Source organism: Rhipicephalus microplus, chromosome X (assembly GCF_043290135.1).
Source record: "Rhipicephalus microplus isolate Deutch F79 chromosome X, USDA_Rmic, whole genome shotgun sequence".
NCBI lineage: Eukaryota > Metazoa > Arthropoda > Arachnida > Ixodida > Ixodidae > Rhipicephalus > Rhipicephalus microplus.
This window is the reverse complement of record NC_134710.1, coordinates 215,588,671-215,616,477: the sequence shown is the minus strand read 5'-3', so window position 1 is coordinate 215,616,477 and position 27,807 is coordinate 215,588,671. Positions and strand designations below refer to the sequence as shown.

General features: G+C 45.3%; 2 protein-coding genes across 15 annotated transcripts in view; one reads left to right on the top strand and one right to left on the bottom strand.

The window, feature by feature from the left end:
• Window positions 1–27,807, top strand: part of LOC119187395 (uncharacterized) — a 90,382-nt gene that overhangs the window by 13,549 nt on the left and 49,026 nt on the right. For 5 of the 14 annotated variants that reach the window (XR_012887191.1, XR_012887188.1, XR_012887192.1 and 2 more), the window contains exon 2: window positions 298–436. The exons of 1 other annotated variant lie outside the window; for it this stretch is intronic. Coding sequence is in view for 6 of the 13 variants with exons in the window: in XM_075878610.1 (XP_075734725.1) it covers window positions 298–436 (139 nt within the window). In the remaining 7 variants the exon portion in view is untranslated. Of the gene's footprint in view, window positions 1–297; window positions 17,132–27,807 lie in introns of those variants that run through there. 8 more of the 14 variants (XR_012887189.1, XM_075878614.1, XM_075878612.1 and 5 more) reach the window with 4 other exon arrangements.
• On the bottom strand, window positions 8,181–15,205 carry LOC142775966 (uncharacterized). The gene is made up of 3 exons (XM_075878616.1): window positions 15,021–15,205; window positions 10,164–10,304; window positions 8,181–8,341 (listed from the first exon to the last, which is right to left on the bottom strand). The coding sequence occupies exons 1-3, from the start codon at window positions 15,187–15,189 to the stop codon at window positions 8,199–8,201; spliced, it is 453 nt and encodes a 150-aa protein (XP_075734731.1). The 5' UTR covers window positions 15,190–15,205; the 3' UTR covers window positions 8,181–8,198.

Sequence of the window (27,807 nt, the reverse complement as noted above, 5' to 3'; positions counted from 1 at the left end):
CATTACTGGCGTCTAATTTTAGTTGAGGTGAAATGGTAGGGCCTCGTGTACAGTGCAGTTTCAGTGCACATTAAGGAATCCCAGGTGCTCTATATTTACACAGCCTTGCACTACAGCATGCCTCATAATCATGGCATGGTTTTGTATGAAACCCAAATATTATTATTATTATTATTATTATTATGCATTGTTCTCGTGCTAGAGTTTGAACAGCTGGAGCATATGCAGCACTGTTGGTTGTTAAAGGTATCGTGAAAAACAGTGCACAAAAAGCCATCATATTTGTTGATTCTCCAGGTGTTAAAGCTAGGGTGGTCACCATAACTTCAGGCCTCCCATCTCCCTGGGCAGATGAAGCCGACCATGAAGCGACGTCGGATGAAGCAGGATCGTTCTTCAAGAAGACAACTGCAATCAGTGATAATTTTCCCACTTTGTAAGCTGCATTGCGAGCTATAGAAAGCAATGAGTGGAGGCTGGTGTTGGAATGAAGGTTCCAAGAACAGGGCACCAAAAGCCAAGGGTATATGTTGTTGCTAATTTAGTTCCAACAGCTCATTTTGGGAGAGTAGCCTTGTGCAGTTCGGCATATGTGAGTTGGTTCTTTGGTGAAAATGCTGATGTTTATATGTACAGGGGGCTGGAGGTGGATGGGCTAGATGTCAAGGCATTGTTGAACTTTGCATAAAGCAGCTGCCTGGTTCAATGTATTGTTTTTTGGTTCTTTTGAAATCATAATGAGCCGCTAAGCAAATCGAACCAGTGTGACTGTTACAAGACTGTAAATACCACGCGAAGGCAGCTGGCGATTTTTTTCTCCCCAGCTGAATTTTTTTAAGTTTACAAAAAAGAAACATAAACTTTTAGTCCTCAACTTGCTTAGTCTTCGTGCCTTAGTACAAAAGAAAATAATTCCAGCAGTGCTTACGAGCTGTATGGTTCAAATTTCTTGGGTAAATGTAGCAATGTGTTTAATGTTGGGTTTCATTCATGCTAGCTACCCACTATATAATACTGAACTTATTAAAGTGTTTATTAGCATGCAACATGTTTAATAAGCAAGTGCCATTGGTATTGTAAATTATTTGATGCCATAATGCTGTCAGCACATTCACTCACTAGACCTTTTTATATTTTGCATACTAGGGAAATGCAAAAGTTGCACATGCAGACTTACAAGGAGCATTGAACAACCCAAATGGCATCACAGACAAACACAAGTAGGGTTTGGGGTGCTGCACAGGCAAAGTTACTTTGGGGAATGCAAAATGTAAATCTGCAAGACACAGGCTTACACAAAACTGCGAGCATCAAGCATGCTTTTTACCATAATGTTACCTATATGTGAAACACAAAAAAACTTGCTAGACATATAGGTCAGAAAATATAAAAGCATCACAAGATGGTGTAGAAGTTCTGTTCTATCTGTTAGCAGAATACAGCATGCCTAGAGCTCAAAGCAGCAGGGCGAATGAAGGGAAGTTAGTTTATATGATATTTCTCTCTAGTGACAAGCTCGTATTTCAATTATTCTGAATCGCTGACTCCCCCAAACAGCCATTCTGATTGGTATATGTGGGTGGGTGTGCTTGTGAAGTTGTGAACATACAAAAAAAGAAATACTTGTTTTAATAGAGACATTAGGCAGAAGGCTAACATACACGCAATAAAAGTAAGCAGCAATCAATAAACAAATAATGCTCAAATGCACCAGCATCATAAATAAATGTATGAAATTGAACCATGCAGGTGTTTTGCACTTCAGGATTGATTGTTCTCATTTGATCTCATTGTGGACTGGTAGCAGCTTGATCCATTCACTCGTTCATGTAAAGAAAGCACTTTAATGTTTTAGGGACCTCATTTATCTTCTAGCTACAGGGCACGCATATGAGTCTATATTTGGGAAAAGCTGGTTGTATATAAGGGGGAAAAACATGAAAAAGACCAAAGCATAGTACAGGACATAACAGTAGCACAGTAAAATCCACCAATCATAGGCTAGTGAGGGCAATGCTTGCCATCAACTTGAAGAAAACAAAACACAGAGGAAACCATAACTAGACCAATTTGTATACCAGCAATTGAAGTTGGAGGTACAAAATAAGCAACATCTCTTGAAGCACGAAACTCTGCACAAATAACAGATAAATGGATTGCCATAAATTAATAAAATTCACTCATCTGTTGAATCTGATAAACAGGTATAAGCCTCGTAACATACCAAATTAGGATATCAAGAAACAGTGCAAAAAGCGACAGCACTGACACAACTACAAAGTAATTACCTTTTTATGAAAGAACAAAATACATACAGTGGAAGATAAGCACAGCAACATTTTTTTTTTTATTTGAATATACTGCAGGCTCACTCGGCCCTTGCAGGAGTTGTTGCATAAGGCAACAAAAAAAGCAGTCGTAAACAAAAATCAATGGCTTTGTACTTGTACTTCAATAGGTAAACTTATTTATTTTATTTATTTGTTTATTCTGTACCGAAGCATAGTGGCGCCAGCTCTGTGCCAGCGTGAAAGAAGACGTTGATGTCCGTGTGTGGCTCGTGCTTGCCGGGTTCCTGCCTGTACCAGCTTGTTGCGGCTAAGGTTTCTCGAATAATAACCTGTGTTTTTACGCAACCTTGCTCGTTGCATTTGGTGGAGGTGCTGGGTAACGTCCTGGAGCTCCGCAGCCGTAAGCTACCATCTCAGTCCGCGATGACCGAGCGCGTCGATCCCCCACAAGGCTCTTCCACGCTGCCACCTGTCATGTGTTCTGGTGTACTTCGTCTGCGTGACCCACCAGTATACAACGGCACTGAAGATCAAGATGTCGAGGACTGGCTGGCAGAGTACGAGCATGCCAGCGCGATTAACAAGTGGGATGACCCTGTGAAACTGACTCACGTCATCTTCTACTTGATGGATTTGGCCAACCTATGGTTCACCAATCACCAAGCCGACATCCCCACCTGGTCGGTTTTCAAAGAGGCCGTCACCTCGTTTTTCGGTCGTCCAGCCATGCGTAAGCTTCGTGCTGAACTGGGACTGCGGGGACGATTTCAGCGAAATGGTGAGAGCTTCACGAGCTACATTGAGGATGTGATCAGCCTCTGTAGGCGAGTTGATGCCAGGATGACGGAGGCTGACAGAATAAAGAATATAATGAAAGGCATTGATGACGACACTTTTCATATGCTTGTGGCCAAAGACCCACAGACCGTCACGGCCGTGATTCAGCTATGTCAAAGTTTCGATGAGCTGCGCAAGCAACGAATTTCTGCACGTCGCGCTAATACGCAAACAGCTGATATTTCGGCCTTGGAGTGCAAAAGCAGTGGCCCCGACTACAGCGTGTTAATGCCTCAAATTCAACAGTACATCCGGGAGGAAGTTGCTCGACAGCTCTCTCTTGTCGCCACCATCAACGAGACCCCCACAACACTGGACCACTCACTTCGCCGTGCTATTCAGACGCAAGTTGCCGCGGCTCTCCCTTCGCCCGCATCCCCAATATCAGTGGCTGCACCGCTGACTTATGCAGAAGCCATCCGCCGACCTCCTTCCCAACCGCCGCTCCCTTCATACAGTCCAGCCACCAACTAATACAGGTCACTAGTTTCGGTTTATCCGGTAAATCGGCCTTTTCCACCACCTTGAGCACCTGTAAACTCTTGGCATACTCCGGATAACCGGCCTGTCTACTACAACTGTGGTATTCCAGGACATGTCGCGCGAGACTGTCGTCGCCGTGGATTCTATTTTATTGATGTTCAGCATTCCGGCAACATACCTCGGCAATCAGAATCGCATGTGACACCTGATTCACATGACCCCCGCTCACGTCGACCGGACTTCAGCCGATGTCGATCTCCCTCACCTCGCCTTCGGTCTCCTTCCCGCATGCTTCGCCGTTCCAACCACGCCCAGGAGGAAAACTAACAGTCGCAGTTCCTGAGGCAAGAGCTGCGCCACCGACGAAATTTCCAAGGCCTCATCTTTCGCCCCCTAACGAGATTGCCGTGTTTGTGGACGGTTTCGCCACAACTGCTCTTGTCGACACAGGTGCCGCTATTTGTATAATCAGTGAAGTGTTATGCCGCAAACTGAACAAAGTGATGACTCCACTGGTTGAAATTTTTTTACGCACGGCGAGTTCGCAACACGTCCAACCTTCTGCCACATGCACTGCTCGTGTTGTGATTCAAGGAGTGCTTTACATCGTTGAATTTGTCGTCCTTTCGCATGCGTCTCATGAAATCATCCTGGGATGGAACTTTTTTTCCGCTAATCATGCGGTTGTTGACTGCGCTCGTGCTCAACTCGTTTTGTTTCCATTCAGCACGACATTCATAGATCTCCCTCGCTCACCCAAAAAGGTGATCGTCACCGCTGACGTCGTCATTTCTGCTTTTTCGGTCATCGCGGTATCTCTTTTGTGCAACTCCGTTTCCGATTCAACTGCCCTATTTATGCCGTCACAAGAATGCGCTCGTCGCCGGAACCTTGTCATCCCGTTTGCCGTCATAACACTTGCCGATGGCTCCAGTGCTGTGTACGTGCGCAATCCGTTCCCTTGTTCCGCTACCTTATTGCATGGCGAATGCATTGGGAGTCTTGACGCTTATGATGACATCTTTCCTTTCGATGCCCGTTCTGATACGACACCGATGTCCGTGGATGCTGTCGCAGCTGCCACCGCGCCCTCACTACCTGACGAAGACGTTCTGTTGCGCAGCGTAGACACCGGCCTTACGCAAGACCAGCGCAATCAGCTCATTCACCTACTTGACGACCGTTTCCGAGCCTCCTTCGACCACGGACAACCTCCCTTGGGACGCACGTCAGTTGTCGCTCACCATATCGACACCGGTCATCATACTCCGTTTCGTCAGCGCCCCTACTGCGTCTCGCAGGCTCAGCGTGACGTCATCACTCAACACGTTGACGAGGTGCTGCAACGTGCTGTTATTCAGCACTCGCACAGTCCTTGGGCTTCGCTAGTGGTCCTTGTGCGAAAAAAGGATGGTTCCATCAGGTTTTGCGTAGATTATCATCGACTAAACAACATCACACGCAAGGATGTTTATCCCCTGCCACGCATTGGTGACGCCTTGGATTGCCTTCAAGGTGCGGAGTTTTTTTCTTCACTGGATATGCGCTCTGTATATTGGCAAGTGCCAATAGCTGAACCAGACCGCCCAAAAATGACGTTTGTGACCCCTGACGGCTTATATGAATTTAATGTAATGCCCTTCGGTCTTTGCAATGCGCCTGCGACTTTTGAAAGAATGATGGACAGTGTCCTCAGGGGACTTAAATGGCGCATCTGTCTTTGCTATTGAGACGACATAGTTGTATTCTCGGCGAATTTTGAAACTCATCTTTCCCGTCTGGAACAAGTTCTCCAGTGCCTTACGGCAGCCGGGTTGCAACTAAACTTCAAGAAATGTCGTTTTGGCACCCGCAAACTCACAATTCTCGGCCATGTCGTTTCAAAAGAAGGAATATCGCCAGATCCTGCCAAACTGCGTGCCGTTGCCGAGTACCCCAAGCCTACTACCCTAAAGGAGCTTCGTAGTTTCGTAGGCTTGTGTTCCTATTTTCGGCGTTTCATTCGCAATTTTGCCTCTATAATTGCCCCTTTGACTCAGCTTCCCTCCCGTAGTGCGGAACCCCCGGCTGGAATTCCCACTGCGATGAGGCATTCACGGCGCTACGCCGGCTACTCTAGTCTCCGCCAGTTCTCCGCCACTTCGATCCCAATGCACCAACTGAAATTCACACGGATGCAAGCGGTGTCGGCCTCGGTGCCATTCTCGCTCAACGCAAGGATGGCTGCGACGAGTACGTTGTCGCCTATGCCAGCCGTACACTAACGAAGGCAGAGTCTAACTATTCCGTCACGGAAAAGGAGTGCTTGGCTATTATTTGGGCTATAGGAAAATTTCGCACCTACCTTTACGGACGCCAGTTTGATGTTGTCACAGATCACCATGCCTTATGCTGGTTAGCGTCCATGAAAGATCCTACTGGCCGCCTCGCTCGTTGGGCTTTACGCCTTCAGGAATACGATATCCATGTTGTTTATCGCTCAGGACGCAGACATTCAGACGCCGATGCACTATCCCTTTCTCCACTGCCTCCTGACCTTGCTTGGTTATCAACTGCCATTTGCGATTCATCATCGTTGAGCATCACTGACATGCCATCCGAACAGCGCAAGGATCCTTGGATCAATTCTTTGCTCGACGTCCTCTCTAACAGTTCCTCAGAAACGACTTCACGCTCCCTCTCTCGTTAAGCAAGACACTTTGCTGTCTGTGAAGGCTTGTTGTATCGCAGCAATTACGTGACGGACGGCCGTAGGTGGCTCCTTGTCATCCCTCGTCATTTGCGTTTGGACATCTGCGCTGCCTTTCACGATGACCCCCAGTGTGGCCACGCTGGAGTATTTAAGACTTACTCTCGCCTTCGTCTAAGATACTACTGGCGCGGCATGTATCGGCACGTTCGCCAGTACGTTCGGTCATGCACCACGTGTCAACGACGCAAGACGCCTTCTCACAGCACTGCTGGCCCTTCGCAACCCTTAACCTGCCCAGCAAGACCGTTCGACCGCGTCGGAATTGATATTTATGGTCCTCTACCCAACTCTCTTTGAGGCAACCGGTGGATTATTGTCGCCGTGGATCATTTGACACGCTACGTTGAAACATCTGCGCTGCCTGCTACCACTGCAAAAGACGTTGCGTCCTTTCTTCTTCACCATCTCATTTTGCGACACGGTGAACCTCGTGAATGACTGAGTGACCGTGGACGCGTGTTTCTCTCGAACGCCGTCGACGAGCTGCTCAAGGCATGTCGCACTGTCCATCGGAAATCCTCGGCATACCATCCTCAAACCAATGGCATGACGGAACCCTTTAACCGTACCCTTGGAGATATGCTTGCCATGTACGCCTCTGACGACCACACTAATTGGGAACAAGTGCTCCCTTTTGTCACGTACGTGTACAACTCTGCGCCACAAACAACCACTGGCTTTTCTCCTTTCTTCCTCCTGTACGGAGGTGAGCCATCATGCTCCATGGACACCATTCTCCCTTACAAGCCTGATGTTTCCGAAGCGACGCCTGTTTCCAAAGCAGCTGCTTATGCCGAAGAGTGTCGTCAACTCGCTCGCTCATTTACCGCACAGGACCAATGGCGCCAGAAAACTGACCACGATTCCTCTGCGTCTACTGTACACTATAACCCAGGAATGCTGGTTTGGCTCTGGGTCCCGTCTACCCCTCACGGTCTTTCCCCGAAGCTTTCGTCGAAATACCATGGCCCCTACCGTGTGGTGCGGCAAACATCTCCTGTCAACTATGAAGTTGAGCCCATTGATCCACCTTCGGACCAACGCTGCCGTGGGCGTGAAACAGTACACGTATCACGCCTCAAACCATGCTATGACCCCCTTGTCGTGTCCTTTCCCTAGGTCGCCAGGTTGGCTCCTTTCTGCGCGGGGAGTAATTGTCCCGAAGCATAGTGGCGCCAGCTCTGTGCCAGCGTGAAAGAAGACGTTGACGTCTGTGTGTGGTTCGTGCTTGCCGGGTTCCTGCCTGTACCAGCGTGTTGCGGCTAACGTTTCTCGAATAATAACCTGTGTTTTTACGCAACCTTGCTCGTTGCAATTCATACTGTAGATCCCATCAGGGATCTTTACAGGAAGGGCATATTGAATTGTTACAACATGACAATACAAGTATCAAATATTCAATTATGCATAAAAAATATTGGCGGTTAACAAAGGCAGACGAGAAGACGTAATAGTACATCATAGTAATAGTACATCATAATAATAGTACATCCTAATACGTAAAAAAGGGGTGATCAAAGAGGTGTATAATGGCAAAACTGAAGTAAAAAATACGTTTTTGTAAAAATGGTGAAAATAGACGAAGTAACAGTATGTAGGATAAACGAAATTATGCATACAGTGTAACAGCAAAAAAAAAAAAAAAGTGAACAAAGAGGCATACAAAGGGAAAACAGTAGCAAAAAACACACTGATGTAAAAAACGTTATACAGAAGTAAGGATGAGACAGGAGGCTCATCAAATATTCAATTATGCAGATTGACATTACACAGTTGATTGATAAATGATTAACATTACACAGTTAATTTTTCGGACTTGGACAGAAACATATTGATCACTTCGGGGGGTCAGGACCATGGCCCCTGTGCTTGGACTGAAGTATAACCTTTATACCGTAGCTCTCTTTTGACACGTTCATTCCTGCGAAGCACCGTTTACCACATTTGATGGTTGGCTTGGCCTTTCTTTGTCCTGAAGCTGAGAAAAAAATGAAACGGAGCAGTTTATTTATAGACTTAATTTCAAGCATATGCTGGCACAGAGCCAGCTTTGGTGTTATGCATATTAGCTAAATTTCATTACCTAATAGAGCTACTGTGTTCTATAAAATGAGGCAGAAACCTCAGTAGCTCTATATGCAGTACTGTTTTGTTTTGTGGGGGTGATTCGTGGAAGGAACTTTGAAAATTGCCTATCTTTTGAAGGCTGACATTGTTTCTGTAAAATTGCTTGCTCTGGCTTGTATTCACTGGTTTAATGGAGTGCTAAACACATGAGGAGAAATAGGCATGTATAAGAACACAGTGAAATTTTCACAGATGTAAATTTTTACAATATTTTTCACTATCACGTATCTTTAGATTGGCAGTAATACATAATGTTTTTTTCAGCAATTTATAGACATGTGAAATTTCGCTGAACAAAAATAATTTGATCATAGTAACAGTCATAAACATACAGCAGGCATTTTGTGTATATAGAGCTTTCACAATGGAAAGTGGTTGTGACATTTATTTCGTAAAAAGAAAAATTACATGAGATGTGGTGATGAGATTGTGTTGCAAAAAAGGGGTGGGGGCTCCATAAAGCACCAATGCTGAGTGTAAAATATAATCCAACATAGTTTAACAATTGTTTGGGATGAATTGTACTCACGGGAAATTACATTTCAAATATTCATGTGTACATATTTGTCTCGAGAGCTACGTATTATGTAAGCAGGATGAAATAAATGGACATGCAACTATTGTAGCTATAGCGCATGTATTTAAAAAGGCATTCCTCATGACAAAACCTGCATTTATGTTTCAGCCTGTTTCTTGTGTGGGTGTGTGAGCTGTGAAAGGCAATTACATCCACATGACAAATACGCGAGAAATCGGGGGGTTTTCCCATTTTGCAATATTTGACGACACAGTGTCATCACCATAGTTCTATTCGTTGCACTGCCATTGATGGACGCAGCTAACCTGGCAAAGCCGCAGTGCTGGTATCATGCACTGTTTAGAAGGGTCATTCATTCGACTTTTCTCGACCTTTCTTTCAAATCTCTTTCGCCTCTAACAAAGTTGAAAGTCAGGGTGGGTTCCTATACTGTTAGCGAAGTCAGCTCACATTCAACACCAAAGGCAGTTCAGAAAGTTTGAGGGGCTTTTTTGCAGGGTTCAAGTTCATTGCTAGATCTCAGCTTAATATAATGACAATCCTGTTCATGATGAGAATAGTCTGAAAGTATTGATACGGGACTTTCGTTGAAGTGGGGTAGAGGAGAAAGAAGTGAATGTGTTCTGTACCAGGCCTGACTGCTGCAACCATCTATCATCCCGCCTGTACAATAAACATCTCTCGCCCGTAACATAATTGGTGGAGGTGCTGGGTTGTGGGATAGCATTGTGTGAGTTATGGGGCGTTGGGTGCATTGGCACAGTGCTGAAGGTGCAGACAGCTCGAGTTTACAGTACTTGTGCTGAAATGTCCTTTTAGGAGTCAAAAGGCAATCTGTTGACAAAGTCATAGCATTGTTCACTCTTAAATAATTTTTCAACCACTGGGGATTCTTTTGTTTGTGTTGCACAATAATAATTGTCATCTGGCCTACTTGTGTTATTTGATTACATCTCTTGAAAATTGAGCTATCACCGCTTTCCCACCAAGAAAACTGCTGTGATATAGCATGCTCACTGATTTTAGTGGCAAAAAGCATTCACACAACGAAAGGTGCACAAGAGAGATGATGCTTATTCTTGTTGCCGTGCAAGTGCTCACAAGTCAGAGCAGTTATTTCAGTAGTGCACAATACCTTGTGAAGCATAACTGCCGGATCGGTGGCACGTGTAATAGGAAAGTTCCTTTCCTGAGGAGCCGCTTTTCCATTTACTTCCTGTTGCAGTGAAGCAGCTGAAAGTCTCTTCCTCTACATTTTTCTTCCATTTCTTGAATTCTGTTCATGAAAACACCATAGAACATCATGTGTGCAGCATGTATGAAGCTGAAGCTGTTGCAATAGTGTTAATTTCGGGAATTTTTTAATTCTTTAATTTCACTTTGGAAATTTTTAAGATCAACTTGACAGGATCATTAAGAAACAAAGAATAGAAATCTGAGAGGGAGGTTTATTTTTTGTATATCTTTTACCTTATACTCTGTGTAATTTGCAAATTTGGTTGTATTGTCCTGATCTAGAAATAGAAAGTGAGCATTAGAGCAACCACAGACTAAATTATGCTATTAATTTGAGGTTGACTATCTAGGAACACAGCAGATTTGATGATATTCTGGCTAATTTGTATGTGTTTGTATTGGCAGAAAAGGCACTGGCACGGGGATAAAGGAAAGGAAGCACAGCACTAGTACAGGAATAACAGATAGTGCATAATTGTAACTCATGTACTGACATTTCTTCACATATGCCTATTTTAATTCTGTGATAGCTATATAAAATGTGACCTATGCAGAAGACTTATGTTAAGAAGGCCAGTATAAATGTAGCAAGGCTAATACTAGCAGCTGTGATAGTTCATTTATTATATCAATAAAATGACACAGTCTTTCTGAAAATTTGTCGTATTGTATTGTCATAACACTGTAACACTAGATTGAAAGGTCATATTTAATTTTATTTGACTTTCTGGGACAGGGCATCTTGTAGCGTTGTGGTGGTACACAAGTAGAACGTAACAGTCATGATGACTGCGAGCAAGTTTCAGTTCTTTCCTTACAAGAGTCGATGAAACTAATGCATATTATATCACTAGCTTTTTAGATACATTGTAAAACATTGCCATTGAATATATTTTTGTTGTCGATTACGGTTGCGGGTATTGTTTATTTATTTATTTTATTTACTTATTTATCCACCTTAAAGTAGGCTTTAACAAACTCAAACAATAATTTCAATCTCAATACAGTGTTTCTCTGTGTTGGAGTTGGGAGGTTGGCTTTTGCTAATAAACATGTTGTTGAAGTACGGCCAAAACTGTTATAAATAAATCTAACAGCTCTCCTATGAATTTTTTCCATTTCATTGATGTTGGTTTTAGTGTGAGAATACCAAACTATTTATGCCTTATCTAGAGTACGTTGAACAATTGCCTTGAATGCAATAAAGTGAACGGCAGGAGTGGAAAGCTAGAGAGCTCGTTTAATATAAAATAGTTTGTAATTGCATGAACTTATTACAGTTTTCACATGTCTCGTCCATTTTAGGTAATGCGAAATCCAAAGAAACTCCGCCAAGAAAACATTATCTGATGAATAAGTGAAATGAAGAAGATTACGTTTTTCAGAAACTTTCATAAAAACGGTCTTTTTAGAATTAACCGACATCTGCCATTTATTGCAACAACGAATGACCTTATGAATGGCATCGTTCAAATAGATTTGGTCTGTCTGGTTTTCTATCTTTGTGTACAGGATGCAGTCATCAGCATATAACTTAACATTTACCGGCATACTATGCGAAATATCACTGATAAGTAACAAAAATAGGTGGGGCCTGAGCATTGAGCCTTGGGGGACACCTGAACCAACTAATATCATACAGGAACAAGACATATTGTTTGTGATTTGAAAGATAAGCAGAAATCCAATTTTGAAGCCAAGTATTTTTAAGAATGAAATCCACTTTGAACAGCAACTTATATTGAGGGACTGTATCGAAAGCTTTTGCAAAATTCATAAAAATTGCATCTACTTGTTTTCCGGAATCGATAGCTAGTACGAAGTCATGTACTGTAGTTACCAACAGAGTATAGGTAGAAAATGCTTTCCTCAATCCGTGCTGTGAATCTGATAAAATATTGTGCTCATCTAGGAATTGAGAAACATGCTTATGAATTTATGCTCAAGGCACTTACAGGAAGTTGAAATTAATGAGATTGGGCAATAGTTAATTACATGCTGGGGATTTCCACTCTTACATAGGGGCTTCACTTTTGCAGTTACCCAGTCATCCGGAACTTGAACATCTTGCGAAGATTTAGAAAAGATAACTTTTTGACACTTGGACACCCACGTGGTATAACGTTTTAGGAACTCATTCGGTACTCCATCAGGACCCGAAGATTTTTTTGACATCAAGTTTCTAAAGCAAATTGAAAATTCTCTCTTTACTTGTCACAATATATGGTAGAGGAGGGTTTGCCACATGAAGTGTTTTCAGGACTGTGCTATCCTTCATAAAAACTGATTTAATATGATCATTGAAAGCATTAGAAATAAGAGAAGAATCACTAGTTACTACACCGCTAATTTCAAAGACATCAGTGGTTACAGTATTAGGAGAAATCAATCTCCAGAACTTCTCGGTAGACGAAGAAATGTGAAGTGGAAATTTTTCGCTTGAGGAGCAATCTCAGGGTATTGGGATCGGGGCTACAGTTTGTGTAAGCTACTGTATTCTGTGCTTCATTAACACACGATAGTAGAAACAAGGATACAAATATCAACTCTCTTGGAATATCCTCAAGCAGCGATACTGCAAAGGCATTGATTGGAATGATCAAAATATTGAGCTGTAACTGTATCTCTAAATCAAATAGTGGATATTCAATTCACAAATTGAACTGTTTGCAGAGAACCATTCTAATTGTATTCAAGCATAGGCCAAATGAAAACTGCGCATTGGTCGACTCTGCAGCATAATTTCTAAATGACAGCAGCATGAAAAGACATTTCTCTGATGAGCACACTGTGCTAGTAATGTCTCAAGCATCGGTACATGCACTGAAGGATTGTTTTTTACTTGCTGCATTCAATTAATATGACTAATTTTTTTTCTAGACGGCTTTTATTCACCATGGTGTTCAAATTTACCTGCAATCATTCGCATGAGAAGTGTGCACTAATGCAAGCACACGCTGTTGACTTCCGGCTGCGCTTAGCCACAAGCTTGACTAGAAGTTCGATTCGTTAGTCTGGCCTCTCACTAATCAGTTCTTCTGATATTCAGTAAAAATTCGGAATACATATTTTTTTAAGGGACTGTTGAAAAAAATCTCATTAAATGTGAAAGGATTGCCCGTGCTACCTAATGTAGTAATTATTCCTATGAGTGTGTAAAAGAATGTAAGAAAAAATTTATGCTGAGCAATTATATAAAGTGCAACCTCAGGCAATTTGCATTTGCAAGGTTAATGTTTTCTGCTCTGGAATACCTGTGGTCTGCATTCATGTCACTAAGTGTGCTTGTCATTTTTTATACGTTTAATAGAAAGCATGTACGAATACTTGAGCACTTTGTTTCTGCTCTTAAATTTCTGAAAATTGCAAATATAATCGTTGTAAACCATTTGAAATTGTGGCTTCACTTCACCACGGAGTCATTATGCCGTGAAACCGCCTTGTAAAGGTAAATTCGTACTGCCGTGAAGTCATTCTTAACCGTCACGTGAGCAAGTTGCCTGATTGATATGTGGGGTTTAACGTCCCAAAACAACCATATGATTATAAGAGATGCCGTAGTGGAAGGCTCTGGAAGCTTCGACCTCTTGGGATCCTTTTTGCCTCGCTGTTATGACAGTTAAATCATTAAAATCGTCTTATATGTGCTTATGTATGCTATGTAAAACCAACGTAAAAATGTAACGTATTTTACCGCTTACATTTTGCACCCTTCTGCTATTAATTGTATACTTATATCCGAATTAGCTTCATAGTTATTTGATACTCATATTAGAAATCAATTTGACTACGCAAACAAAGAAGTATATGTGCCAAATGAGTTTGGAACTAGGAGATTGGCGCATAAATTTTATATTTAGAATTATCTTGGCTCTCAGTTATTAATACTTTGATCATCAAATTTTTACTTTCATTCTTATCTCGTCCTAACGCTTCAAACTAACGGGGGGGGGGGGGTTTACACTATAGAAAAAAAAATTGTGTCGACAGGTAAGAGAAAAGACTGAGGCAGCAAAAAACAGAAACAGACTTTGCATAACGCTCGTTCCAAACATTGCTAACGGGACACATTTCTATGTGGTGCTATATAGCTTGAGTCTAATAATATTTCAAATTAAAAGTACAATGTGTACACCGTGAGGTCGCAGATTTCGAGCAGTAATGCAAAAGTCCATGTTAAAAGGCAGTGCGTCGCACGTCACGTTGCTGGGCCCGAAATCGAATTACGGCGGCAGAATGCCAACGGAGGCGAAATTCAAAACGCAGTTGCTACGAATTTTGTGGTGCACGGTTAAGAACGCCGAGTGGTCAAAATGAATCAGTAGTTTACGGCATACCTTGTAATCATACGAAGCCCCGCCGCGGTGGTTTAGTGGCTAAGGTACTCGGCTGCTGACCCGCAGGGCGCGGGTTCGAATCCCGGCTGCGGCGGCTGCATTTCCGATGGAGGCCGAAATGTTGTAGGCCCGTGTGCTCAGATTTGGGTGCACGTTAAAGAACCCCAGGTGGTCTAAATTTCCGGAGCCCTCCACTACGGCGCCTCTCATAATCATATAGTGGTTTTGGGACGTTAAACCCCACATATCAATCATGTAATCATACGAAGCATGTTTAACAGGTTTTGGTAAGTGAAGGTCCAGTATTTATTTTTCTATTCTTGTTTTAAGTACGCAGCGTAACGGTAATGCGAAAGTCTGTGTGAATATTTGTAAACTAAGGTAGGGTTGACCTCTTGAAGAAAAATTGAGTAACTTACCATTCATTGTCCGAAAAGTGTACTCCTCGTACTCCGGCGTGAAGTCGTGTTCATCTATATGGTTCTGCCTCAATTCGCACACAGTGAAGAATTTTTGATCGCACTCGTCGCAGTTGATTTTTCTCTCGGCACTGTTAATCTTATGCACGTTTCTCACGTGCCTGTGCATGTTGCTTGAGGTTGCAAAAGGCTTGTCACAGTACACGCACATGAACTTTGCCATTGCAAGATGGAGTCTGTAAAGAAATAAAATAAATGCGCTTTCTGGTAAATTGCGCGGGAACACCAAAGCTGACGTCACTGCTTCAGTTTCGTTTTGGTTTCAACATTTGAGACATGTTAAAGCCAACTTCGGCTATTTTTTTAATCATGTCAAAATAATGGTGTTTCCATGTTCCTGAGGCACTCTTGTCATGAGCCCAATAGCTGAAATGCTCAGGAAAATTTGAATAAAATTTTGAATAAGCAAGAAGAAGCTATACTGAAACCGAAGCCTAACCGAGTGCACTGTCTATGCACAAAGTACTATTTGGTTAGAGTGTGCTAGAAGTGTTGAGTGGCGTGACCGCACCTCGACGCCTGATGCCTTCCGCGTTGCCTGTAGCGGCGGCGCTGCAGTCGAATAGCACTGATAGAGCCGCGCGCTGCGTGCAGAAACTGCTATGCGCTCCGGCTTCTCCGGTGCGCATTTTTGATGCAGATTTCTTTCTACCTGCCCATCATTCATGTCTAGCACATGATGTCAAAACCATTGAAGTATGACACGCCAATATACTGAATTTGAGCTTAATAAAAGTCCTTGTGAAAGATTGAAAATTATTTAGAAAGGGCGTGTCTTATTCTGATTTTTTCTCTCAACTCTTTCTTTGTTGGCCAGGCGTCTACAATGTTAAGAACAACTGAGTCGATTTCCTGGAAGTTAGCTGCGCTCAGAACTGTAAGATTAAAAAAAATTACCGTGTCAAATGCACGAAGAACCAGGAGGCCGTAAGTAGAGAGGTACGAGGAAGGGAATCTTACCCCCTGCACCACGAATTTTTTTCGTAATTTAACTTTTCAGGGTATACTAAAATATTTACGCGTATTCACAGCGACCACCAATTGCCAAAGTTAGTCGTTCTGCTGCACCCCCCTCCCTCTAAAAAATAAATAAAAAATTCAAGGTAGCTGTGCGCCGAACGTTCACAGTGAGCGTAGCTGAATATAGCATGCTTCTGTAGTAATTCTCACTGTAAATTTCACCTTTTCGACAGTATGAGTTCTCAAAACTAGTGCAAGTCTAACGTAGTTGGACAAAAATGCACGGCGTAAAAATAGCGGCTGCTCTAAAGGGCATTGCATGAATATTGTTAAGGGGGCGATGACGTGTGACTTAAACGCGTGTACTTGTGGATATATAATATATATATATATATATATATATATATATGGTGAGGTGAAATTCAATGGATCCGGTGGAAAATGCAGTAGAAAAAGAGGACGACAAACGTGCGAAAAAACACTAGCTGCAGGTGGGCCTGCCTTCGTCTTTTAGGGGCGAAGCTCCTTAGGGCGTGGGCTGTGCGTCCCCTGTAGCCTGTATGTAGCCACCTCTAGTTTAGTTCTTGCAGTGTTCACTAGATGGCGATACCGTCCCCTGTATGTAACCACCTCTAGTTTAGTTCTTGCAGTGTTCACTAGATGGCGGTACCGTCTCCTGTATGTAGCCACCTCTCGTTTAGTTCTTGTAGTGTTTACTAGATGGTGGTACTTGTAGCTGATGATGAAAAGATGCAAGATGTTATAAACTAGAAAGCGGTACTTGTAGTTGATGAAAGACGCGAGATCTTATAAAATAGGAATGATGTCACATATGGCGCGTGTCATTGGTTGAAGGCAATCGTTCGATTTAGTGCGGCGACGTACGCTAGGGGGAGCGTTGTAATAAAATCCGTTCGCTGTTGGCGCGCGCTCGGAGTCGCCGGATGGATAAGGCTGCACAGCGGAGAGAGCGCAAGGCGGTAGCAGCGCGCGCTCGCAGACAGAATCCCGATGTGCGAGCGCGCGAGGCAATGGACATCGCAAGCCATCTATCGTCTAAGAACAAATAAAAGTTGATTTGTGTATATACACACACAGCGTTTCTCACGTCTTTACATGATGATCGACTGGGCGAATTACACGGAAGATTCACAGTTTACCGATGAATCCCTCCGGAGCTTCGCCCATTCATCATCATTCACCCCGTGAATATGCCGTAATTTTTTTCTACCGTATATATATATATATATATATATATATATATATATATATATATATATATATATATATATATATATATATATATAAGGGAAAGAAGTGGTGTATATCTAAGGGCTCGTTTTTCTGCTTTTGACCCACTATAATGAGATATAACAGACAATATAGCCAAGGAATGTATAGGTAAAGTTATTAGAACCAATGTAATGTAAATAAGAAGAAAGAAAAGTGGGTGAAAAAATAACTTGTCTTGAGCAGGAATCGAACCTTCGAATATAAATATATATATATACGTGTGTGTGTTTACTGTGTACATCTACAAGCTATATTTCTTAAAACAAAACGCACCAACGCTTCCCTACACTTTTGACACTTAATAAAAGAACTATGCTTATAATATTAAACATCGCCATAAACTTTCACGCTTGCGACGGCGTTACACCAATATATTATTAGGAAATCAGTACAATTTAGCTGTCGATACACAATGAGAACTGGTTACAGTGAATTTACGCAATGTAACAGACGGGCTATGTATACTATACAACTGGCACTTTTTAATGTGTTTGTGGTAACCCCTTTCGCATAGAGTTCTTGACTAGGAGGTACAGGTGTTCTTTCAGCTCGGCTCTCTGGCTCGGCCTCCTGAAGCTTGCATAAAAGAAGTAAAGTGAGCGCGAAAGCACGTGGTTAACACAAAAAGGCCTTTCAAAAGCATTATTAATTATCTTCCGCAAAACTGGGATGATAAAACTAAGTCGTCACTGATATAAACGTTGTGACAACATTACTTATAATCGGGTTTCTAATGAAACAGTCGAGAGCATTTAATATGAGGAAGAGTGCTCTGGGTATAGAAACTGCCGACAAAACGAGCGCATGATTTATTCGTGGTTTTGATACTTCCCTATTTGTAGCTCGCCAGTAGCAACTTATGATATAGCACTGCTTGAGTGAGAAGCTAGGCGGATCCGTGCAAATTCAGATTGTACTACTTGTTTTTTTTTTTGTCGGCAGGCTCTTGAAACAGTGAATGTCCCGACGCAATTTCCGCGTGTCTGCATATTCACTCGTGCACCATTGCGCTTAGCAGGTGTGCATACACTGATAAAGGTTGTGAAACGCATTAAACGCGCTAAAAACAAGCAAATACACGCTTTCGCGGGCTACTCACGCTCGCTCCCAATGCAGACGCTCCTGAGATCTTCAGTACCGTGTGACTCCAGCGCCACCGCTACTGTCACCCGCCGGAGAATCAGCCGACATACGGCGCGGCCGCCTCGTCTACTCCGCTATCTTCTAGTACACTGTAATTAGGTACGAACAGTACGTTTTGTACTGGTCCCGCCGGCGCGGAGTATGAAAACTGTGAAACCACCATAGGCGTGCTCAGGGTTCCACTACAGGGGAGGGGGGCGGAGGTCGTCGCCGAGTGCGTGAGTGAAAACATTTTTGAAAAAAAAAAGGAGGAGAGGTGGAGCCCTTAAGAGGCTTCATAGTGGGTGGAGTCCTTATTCCGGGACCCCATTGGTGACCTTTTGCTAACTTAGCCCTCTGGATCAGGGCCCTTTGGGTTTGAAGGTGCGAGCAACCCTGGAGGGTCGCCTCCCACTCCTCTCTGGTTGAGTTAGAGTTGGGGGGGAAGAGCTGAGCTGAGCTGGCATGCCCAAACGATGTGGTAGGTGTCAGCCACCTGCCTACAGTATTGACACTTGCCAGTAAAGGAGGAATCGAAATGTTGCATGATTACTGGGCACAATAAAGTGTTGGTGAAAAGTCTCAGCAAAATGCATTCATTAGCCTTCCCCAGCCCCTTTGCAGGAGGTGGGTACTGACGATGCTGATCCCTCTAATAGGTCGTAATATTTTTTAATGTCAGCAGGTATCCGCCTTCGGGTTGCAGGCACTCAGGGTCTAAGCGGGATGCCCGGTGAACGAGTGCTCGGGCCACCGTGTTCGCGGCCTCATTCCCCATTAGGCCCTGGTGGCCTGGAGTCCAGACTAGGCAACGAAAGTTAGGGTTGGTTCCCCGGTTGCTATAGTTATGCAAAATTCTTTACGCTGGTGGTGTGATCCAACCAGCTTCATAATTTGGACATGCCCCACGTGAATCTGATATGATACATTGAGACCGGTGGTAGGAGGCAGCTAGGGCAATAGCTACCTCATCCGCATGTGTTGTGCCAGGAGCTTTGAAGGTGAGTCCATCTACTTGCTTTTCCTCGTGAATTACCATGGCCGTATACCACCCCCCGCAGTCAGGACCAGCCATATCTACGTAAAAGACTCCGTGTTTATTGCCATAGTGACGTTGCAAGGCGTCTGCCCTTGCCTTGCGACGACCACTACTGTCTTCTCTATCCATCTTTGTGGGGAGGGGTCGAACTCTGATGGCGCGTCTCCAGAGTTCCGGCACTCGGACCCGTTCCTGAGTGTGAAAGTCGTGTTTAAAGTGAAGCTGGTTCAGCAGATGCCGTCCCGACTTTGTGTTAGACGTGTGTATTGGTTCGTGAGGTGTACTTCCTTAAGCTCCTGAAAGGTGTTCACTACTCCCAGCGCGAGAAATTGCACGTTAGAAGTTGTGACAGGTAGGCCTCCTAATCACTTCGCGGATGATTGCCTCGACTTCATTTACATCATGCTTGCGCAAGTAGAGATAGAGGACTGCGTATAAAATACAGCTAATTACGAAGGTATTAGCTATAGCTGCACAGCATGCTTGCTTCGTAATCCCCCTCTGTTGTTCGAGACACGTCGTACCATTCGGCCCACTTGGTACCCAACCTTGCTAAGCTTTTGTAGCGTTGTGTCAACTCTCCTTTGATTGTGGATGAAAAGTCCGAGGATTCGAATCTCCTTAGCCTCGCGTATGGGGCCACTAGCCGAAGAGATACGTAGTTTTGTAGCGTGCTTAGGCGATGACCTAAGATGCACAAATTGGGATTTGTTTGGTGCACACTGGAGTCCGCAGCGCTTTGCATACCGATCGACAACGTAAGCGGCTGCTTGCAGGCTTTCCTTCATATGCCCAATGTTTCCTTCCATGGCCCAAATGGTGATGTCGTCGGCGTACAGTGCGTGCTGCACACCTGCACACCCCTTTAGCTGGACCGGAAGGTGTATCATCTATCATCGCTAGGTTAAACAGTAGAGGAGAAAGCACAGCGCCTTGTGGCGTCCCCCTAATACCCAATTTGTAAGGTCCATATTTATTGTCTTGGATTCTGATGAGTGCGACTCGATCCGTCAAAAAATCTTCAATATAATTGAATGTGTATGTTCCACTATGAGTCTCACTGAGATGTGCTAATATAATGCTGTTTTATGTTGTCGAAGGCTCCCTTCAGATCTAATGCTAGGACAACCTTTTCGTTGTGAGGGTGCTCTGTTGGCTGTAATATGTCATGACTGAATTGTAATAATATGTCTTGTGCCGATCGACTTGTCTTGATGGAAGCCGAACATCGTGTCTGCAAATGTGTTACAATCTTGCAAATAATCGGAAAGCCTATCTCGCACCATGGCCTCCATTAGTGTGCCCACGCACGATGTGAACGAGATAGGTCTCAAGTTGTCTGTATTAATTTCCTTTCCTGCTTTCGGAATGAGCGTGACAATTGATGTTTTCCAATCGAGTGGCACAGGCGTCTCCCCTTTTCATATCGCATTATGTAGGTAACAAGGGCCTCATACTCGCGATCAGGGAGGTTGGCCAGCAGTTTCACTGTAACCTTCTCCCCACCGGGGGCAGTGCCTCTCATCATTTTGGCTAAGGCCGCCTTGAGGTCGTGGAGGTGGAAAGGCTTATCCAACTCTTCGTTATCTCTGCCTGCATAGAGATATTCCTGGCCTCGAGGTCCTGTTTTTTGCAGAGATACTTGTCCCATAATGCCTCTGCCAGTTTTGTTGTGCTGCCCTGAAAATTGTGTAAAGCACGTTGCAAGTGTTTCTGTGTTTCTCCCCGCGATTGAGCGGGATCTGTTTGGCTGCGGAAAAGCTTCCATGTGTTCTGCCTCGACATCTGTCGGGCTTTCATGTTGCAACGATCGATCCAGTTGGAATCAGCTAACTGAGAGGCATAATCGGCAGCTGGTTGGGTCAGATTTGATATACGTCTTTTCAGCGTTCTGTTGTGTTTTTGTCGTTCCCATCTTTTTGTGAGACTTCGGTGAGCTTCCCAGAGATGGAGTAAATGATTATCTACCGCTGGGAGGTTCTCCGTGATGTGTGTGCGTTTCTCATGTTTTTGAGTGTTTTCATAAGATTTTGAGCCCATGAACTATATCCGTCATCGATAAGACTGGTCCGTGGCAGGGACTTACGGAAACCAGTCCAGTCTGTCAGTTTGGCCTTATTCGACGGACGTTTTAGGGGCCCGGTGCAAATCATGGTGTTAAGGATGCAGTGATCGCTGCCTAACGTTTCTTCGGTGTTGTACCGCTCAATGTGTTGTATGTGTTTGGAAAGCGTGAGATCGGGACAAGTGTCCCGAGTCACAGAGTTTCCTATACGTGTTGGTTAATTGTTCTGGATCAGTCTGGAGCGTTATGCCTAACGTGGAAATCAGCTCCGCTAAACCATCCAATGATGCAATTTTTGTGCTTCTACACGGCAACGAGTTGGTTATGTCTGGCGCTTCTGCTATGGAGATTGTTTTCCGTGTCTCACAAGCACCCATAGTAGGACCTATGTGGTGTCACCTATTCCACGGGTTCGCACATTACGCTACAGCATTGCCGAGAAGACTACACTGAGTAGAGGCTCTATGACGTAAGAGAACTGTGTCATGATTTTATTCTGCCCGGTCTGGCCTGAAATTTACCTAGCAGATGACACAAATACGGGCAGAAACCGGTAAATGTTTACAGGCTGATCCAATACTCTTCGTATTTCAGGATGTCAATTTTCTTTCATCGGGAGGGATCAAGATCCCCGCTGTTTATATCCAATTAGTTATGAGCCGATGAGTATATATGCAGAAATTTTGAGTGTTTTAGTTTAGCCGCATTGAAGGAGATAAAGACGGTTTCGGCTTTTGTAAAAGATTAACTTTTTTCGTCTTGGTTAGTATATAATAACTTGTAGTTGTCGCGGCTGCTTGGACCAAGGTGAGGAATAAGACACAGTGGACTCGGGGTACATTGGTCAACCTTGCCCCGCAATTTGATCTATCGGACCAGAGAAATTGTCACGGCCTATGATTTTCTGCACTAAGGAGACTGAATTGACATCCAGGCTCTGACGCGTGAGCTCGACTACTTTGAATGGTGTCATGTTGCGAAACGCTGGGATCTGTTGCCGAGATAATACTACAGTGTCTAGAACTATACTGCCTAGTGTGCTGAGCGCGGGCTAGGAGATAGCCCCGCAGCTGATGACTGCCGGCGGCGCCCGCATGGTGCGCTGCTGTGCGAGTGGGTGCATTTGCGTTCAATCCTTGCGCTCCGCAAGCGCTGCAAAGCTTTCAGGAGGCTGAACCGCCCGAGGCCAACTATTATTTTCCTATATTTTCGTAGTGTATTTTACACAATGCTTTATTGTATAAGAACTACTCGATTGCTTTCACAGTACTGGTGTTTTGCAATACCAAATGAACGTCATTTCGTGGCATACATTTCGCCATCCGCTACTGCCCGCAAAAAAAAAAAGAGGCAGATCCCACGTAACTTGGGAATAAATGCTATTCAAGGTGACTCTGTTGTAATTTTTATTAAGTGAAACATTATGAAATGGCGCTAAATATATGCGAGAAATTGAATAGTCAACACTGGAACTAGCATTGGCGTTTCATGAACATTTGGCTCTTCTTGCAAAGTATTTCGAAGACCTGGCGTGGCTCGGCAGTAGAATACTTGGTTTCCACGCAGATTGCTTGGCTTCGATTCCTCCGCTAGGACACAAGCGTTTATAATTTGCATTCGTAGGGTCAATGTTGCTAATGTGAGCTTAATGCTCACGAGTTAAAAAAGATGTGGCGAGAAGGGTTTGATGGCGTACGTGACGGGATTGTGAAATTATTCATGCCAAGACCAGCGAATCATATTCATCAAACCATCTTACCCGCCCACACTAATTTTGGTTTACCCTAAGTTAAGGGGGTGATCGCGAGGGCACCCAGACGTACGCGATTTGATAGATAGATAGATAGATAGTGCCACCTGATATGCTTGGGTGAGATCCGGGAGTGGAAGAAGACAAAGACGATCTGTCTGAGCTGCTGTTTGGCTAGTCGACTCAACGAATCCAATAAACCAAGTTTGTCTTAAGAAACGTGACAAGACTGGTGGAGTTGCTGGGTACAACGTCTCACGATCCACCCGATGCCCAAGACCCCGTCCAGCAGCCGGAACACAAGCCCTGCACCCGTGGACACTCCTGTTCACAGAGTAAGCCGCCGCCAACGAGGCCTACCACCTGAGACACCAACCACTGACGCAGCGACTATGACTTCGACACAAGATCCCGTGCAAGCTCTGACACCTTCCACGCCGATATACTGCACCGTCCAGAACCCGCTCATGCCTAGCCCTTTTCACGGAGAGCAGCATGAAGATGTTGACGACTGGCTGAGTGAGTTCGAACGTGTCGCAGCGATAAATTACTGGGATGATGCCGCGAAGCTCCGAAACGTGTACACTTGCCTGAAGGACGGTGCCAAGACGTGGTTTTTGAACAGGGATGATGTTCTGACATCTTGGCGCGAGTTCCAGCGACGCCTTCTGGAGACCTACAGGAGTCCCGACCGCCGCGAACGAGCGGAGCGTGCACTACAATCACGCATCCAGATGCCAAACGAGACCGTCTCGATGTACGTTGAGGACATGACACGGCTTTTCAAGCGAGCGGATCCTGCTATGGCAGAGGAAAAAAAGTTGCGCCACCTCATGCGTGGTGTGAAGGAACAACTTTTTGCTGGTTTGGTGCGTAGTCCCCCTAAGAGTGTTGCTGAGTTCCTTACTGAAGCGGCAACAATGGAGCAAGTACTGCACCAACGGTCTGCCCTGTTTGACCGTCAAGTGAATGCTGCCTCAACCCCCGAAATTTTCGCTACCCCTGGGAGCAAGAGCCCCGAATGGATTCGCGAGATCATCCGATCTGTCGTCCGGGAAGAAATGGAAAAGATGTACGGGACAAGACCAATCGATGTTGGTTCTATCACCAGTGTCATCCGTGACGAGGTCCAACAGGTGTTGCACGCCCATCGTTTTCCGCTGATGTCGGTTGATCCGGAAACGGCTCCTGTGTCTACTGACAGTCGCCGTCGTACGTACGCGGAAGCCTTGCGATCTGCCACGCCTCGTTCTGGTCAAGGAGTCCCGACCCAGCCAGTGCCGCACGTCCCGATCCAGACAGTGCCGCACGTTCCGCTTCAGACAGTTCCATACGTCCCGATCCAGACAATGATGCCGTCAGTCGCGATTCAGTCGGCGCACGCTGGTTTGGACATCGATGGTCGCCGTGCACCGACGCGCAAGTCTGATATCTGGCGTACGCCGGACAGACGACCCCTCTGCTATCATTGCGGTGAGGCTGGTCACATTTACCGCGAATGCCCATACCGGCAACTTGGCCTGCGTGGATTTTCCGTCAATTCACCTCGTCCCCAAATTGGTCAAAGGCCGAGGGACATCGAAGAATATCTCGCGCAACAGCGTGTACCCTTTACGCGACGTCAATCACGGTCACCATCTCCGAGGAGACCCGCAGCCACTGGGTCACGTTTCGATGTGACGGCACGGGAACGCTCTCCAAGCCCCCGTCGGGAAAACTGAAGGCAGCGGCCTTCGGGGGCAAGGTCGCTGGGACTCAAAGTGCGGAAGACCTCCCATCGACGCTTGCACGCAACACGGAAGACATTCAACCAGAGAATAATCGCAGTACCGAAGGAACGCCGAAATTCACAACTGAACCCAGTGACTGCGTGTCACTTGACATACCTGTGCTGATTGACGGTTTTCAGGTCAATGCATTGATAGACACTGGTGCAGACTATTCGATTATCAGCGGGAGGCTAGCAAAAGATCTCAGGAAAGTGATTACGCCGTGGAATGAAACGCGAATTCGAACTGCTGGAGGACACGTTGTAACACCACTGGGTCGCTGTACGGCAAGAGTTAAAATTCGTGCGTCAACGTTTGTGCTCAGCTGCCTCGTTCTGCGCGACTGTTCACGTCAGCTGATTATCGGCATGGACTTCCTTCGGGAATACGGTGCCATCATAAATCTCCGTGAACGCATCGTGACCTTCTCGACTCAAGGCGCAACAGATCGAGACGCTGATAACTGCCGTAGACCTGCGCTGCGTGTTGCTGATGACAGTGTGACGCTGCCGCCCCGAGCGACTGTTCCCATCGAAGTCATTTGTGAAGACCTCCGGGACGGTGACGTGGTGGCTGAAAGCAACCTATCACTTCTGCTACTCCAAGGTGTATGTGCTGCCCGAAGTGTTGTGCGTGTCCGTAACGGACAGTCACAAATACTAGTTACGAACTTCAACTACGAGCACCGGTATCTTTTCCGCGGAACCACCGTAGCCTATGGAGACCCTGTTGCCGACGTCACGGAGTGCTTCGCGTCCGAGGAAACGCATGAGGATGAAGAATTCCTAGACCACATCGACATTAATTCGACGCTGTCAGACAAGAGAAAGGCTGCACTTCATGACCTTTTAAAGGAGTTTCGGTCTTGCTTCGCCTCTTCTTCCAAAGTCCATCAAACACACTTCGCCAAGCATCGAATTATTACCGACGATGACGTCCGCCCCATCCGGCAGCAGCCTTATTGCGTTTCTTCCAAAGAACGTGCGGCTATTCAGACACAAGTGAAAGATATGCTCGATGACGGAATTATTCAACCATCCAGCAGCCCTTGGTCCTCGCCAGTCGTTCTAGTGAAGAAAAAAGACGGAACGCTGCGATTTTGTATTGACAACAGGAAGCTTAATAGCGTCACGAAAAAAGACGTTTACCCGCTTCCACGGGTCGACGACTCTCTCGACAGATTACGACGCGCGAAGTATTTTTCGTCCATCGATGTAAAGAGTGGCTATTGGCAAATTGAAGTGGATGAACGAGACCGAGAAAAAACTGCGTTTGTGACTCCAGACGGACTTTACGAATTCCGTGTTCTTCCCTTCGGCCTCTGTTCTGCCCCAGCCACTTTTCAGAGGATGATGGACACAGTTCTCGCTGGCTTGAAGTGGCAAAGCTGCCTTGTCTACCTCGATGATGTGGTCATCTTTTCCGAGAGCTTCGAAGAACATCTGAAGCGTCTGAGAAAGGTTCTGGACGCCATTCGCACAGCTAAACTCACGCTGAAACCCCAAAAATGCCATTTCGGCTACGAAGAGCTGAAATTTCTGGGGCATGTCATTAGTGCGGATGGAGTGCGACCTGATCCAGACAAAACTGCTGCTGTCGCCGCCTTCCCTGTTCCATCAGATAAAAGACCAGTACGCCGTTTCCTCGGCTTGTGCGCGTATTATCGCCGATTTATCGCCAACTTCTCGAAGATAGCTGAACCTCTTACGCGACTCACTCGGGATGACGTGCCTTTTACTTGGAGCGCAGAACAAGATGCAGCGTTCACAGAGCTACGGCGGAGAATGCAAACAGCCCCTGTTCTTGCCCATTTTGATGAGGACGCTGCTACAGAAATTCATACAGATGCCAGCAACGTCGGACTTGGCGCTGTCCTTGTACAACGACATGGTGGCGTTGAACATGTAATAGCTTACGCCAGTCGTACTCTTTCTCGAGCCGAGACCAACTATTCTACATCGGAAAAAGAATGCCTCGCAGTCGTGTGGGCGACGACCAAGTTTAGGCCTTACCTCTACGGTCGTCCCTTCAAAGTGGTGACTGACCACCACTCGCTCTGCTGGCTGGCAAATCTCAGAGATCCATCCGACCGTCTCGCTCGGTGGAGTTTGCGTTTGCAGGAGTTCGATATTACGATTGTGTACAGGTCAGGGCGCAAACATGAAGATGCCGACGCGCTTTCTCGAGCGCCTGTGGGGCACGCTGTCAGGGGCTCCGAGGATGAAGATGCCTTTCTCGGAGCAGTCAGCGATTCCGAATTTATGTCAAAACAGCGGGCAGACGACAAATTACGCCCAGCTATTGATTCCCTGGAAGGCCGGAACTCTCAGGTCCCTCGACACATTGCTCGCGAACTGTCCTCTTTTTGTCTAAGAAGAGGCATTCTTTACAAGAAAAACGCCCGTGGTAGCGACAAAGCCTTCCTACTCGTTGTTCCTACCGAAATGCGGGACGAGATCCTCCTTGCGTGCCACGACGAGCCCACGTCAGGACATTTGGGCTATTCGCGAACTCTCGCCAGAGTACGCCAACAGTATTACTGGCCGCGACTATCAACAAGTGCACATCGATACGTGAAATGCTGCCGTGAGTGCCAGCGTCGCAAGACTCCGCCTGTGAGACCCGCAGGCCTGCTCCAGCCGATCGCACCACCACAGACACCGTTTGACCTCGTGGGAATGGACCTTCTTGGACCCTTCCCTTTGTCGTCCTCTGGGAACAAATGGATT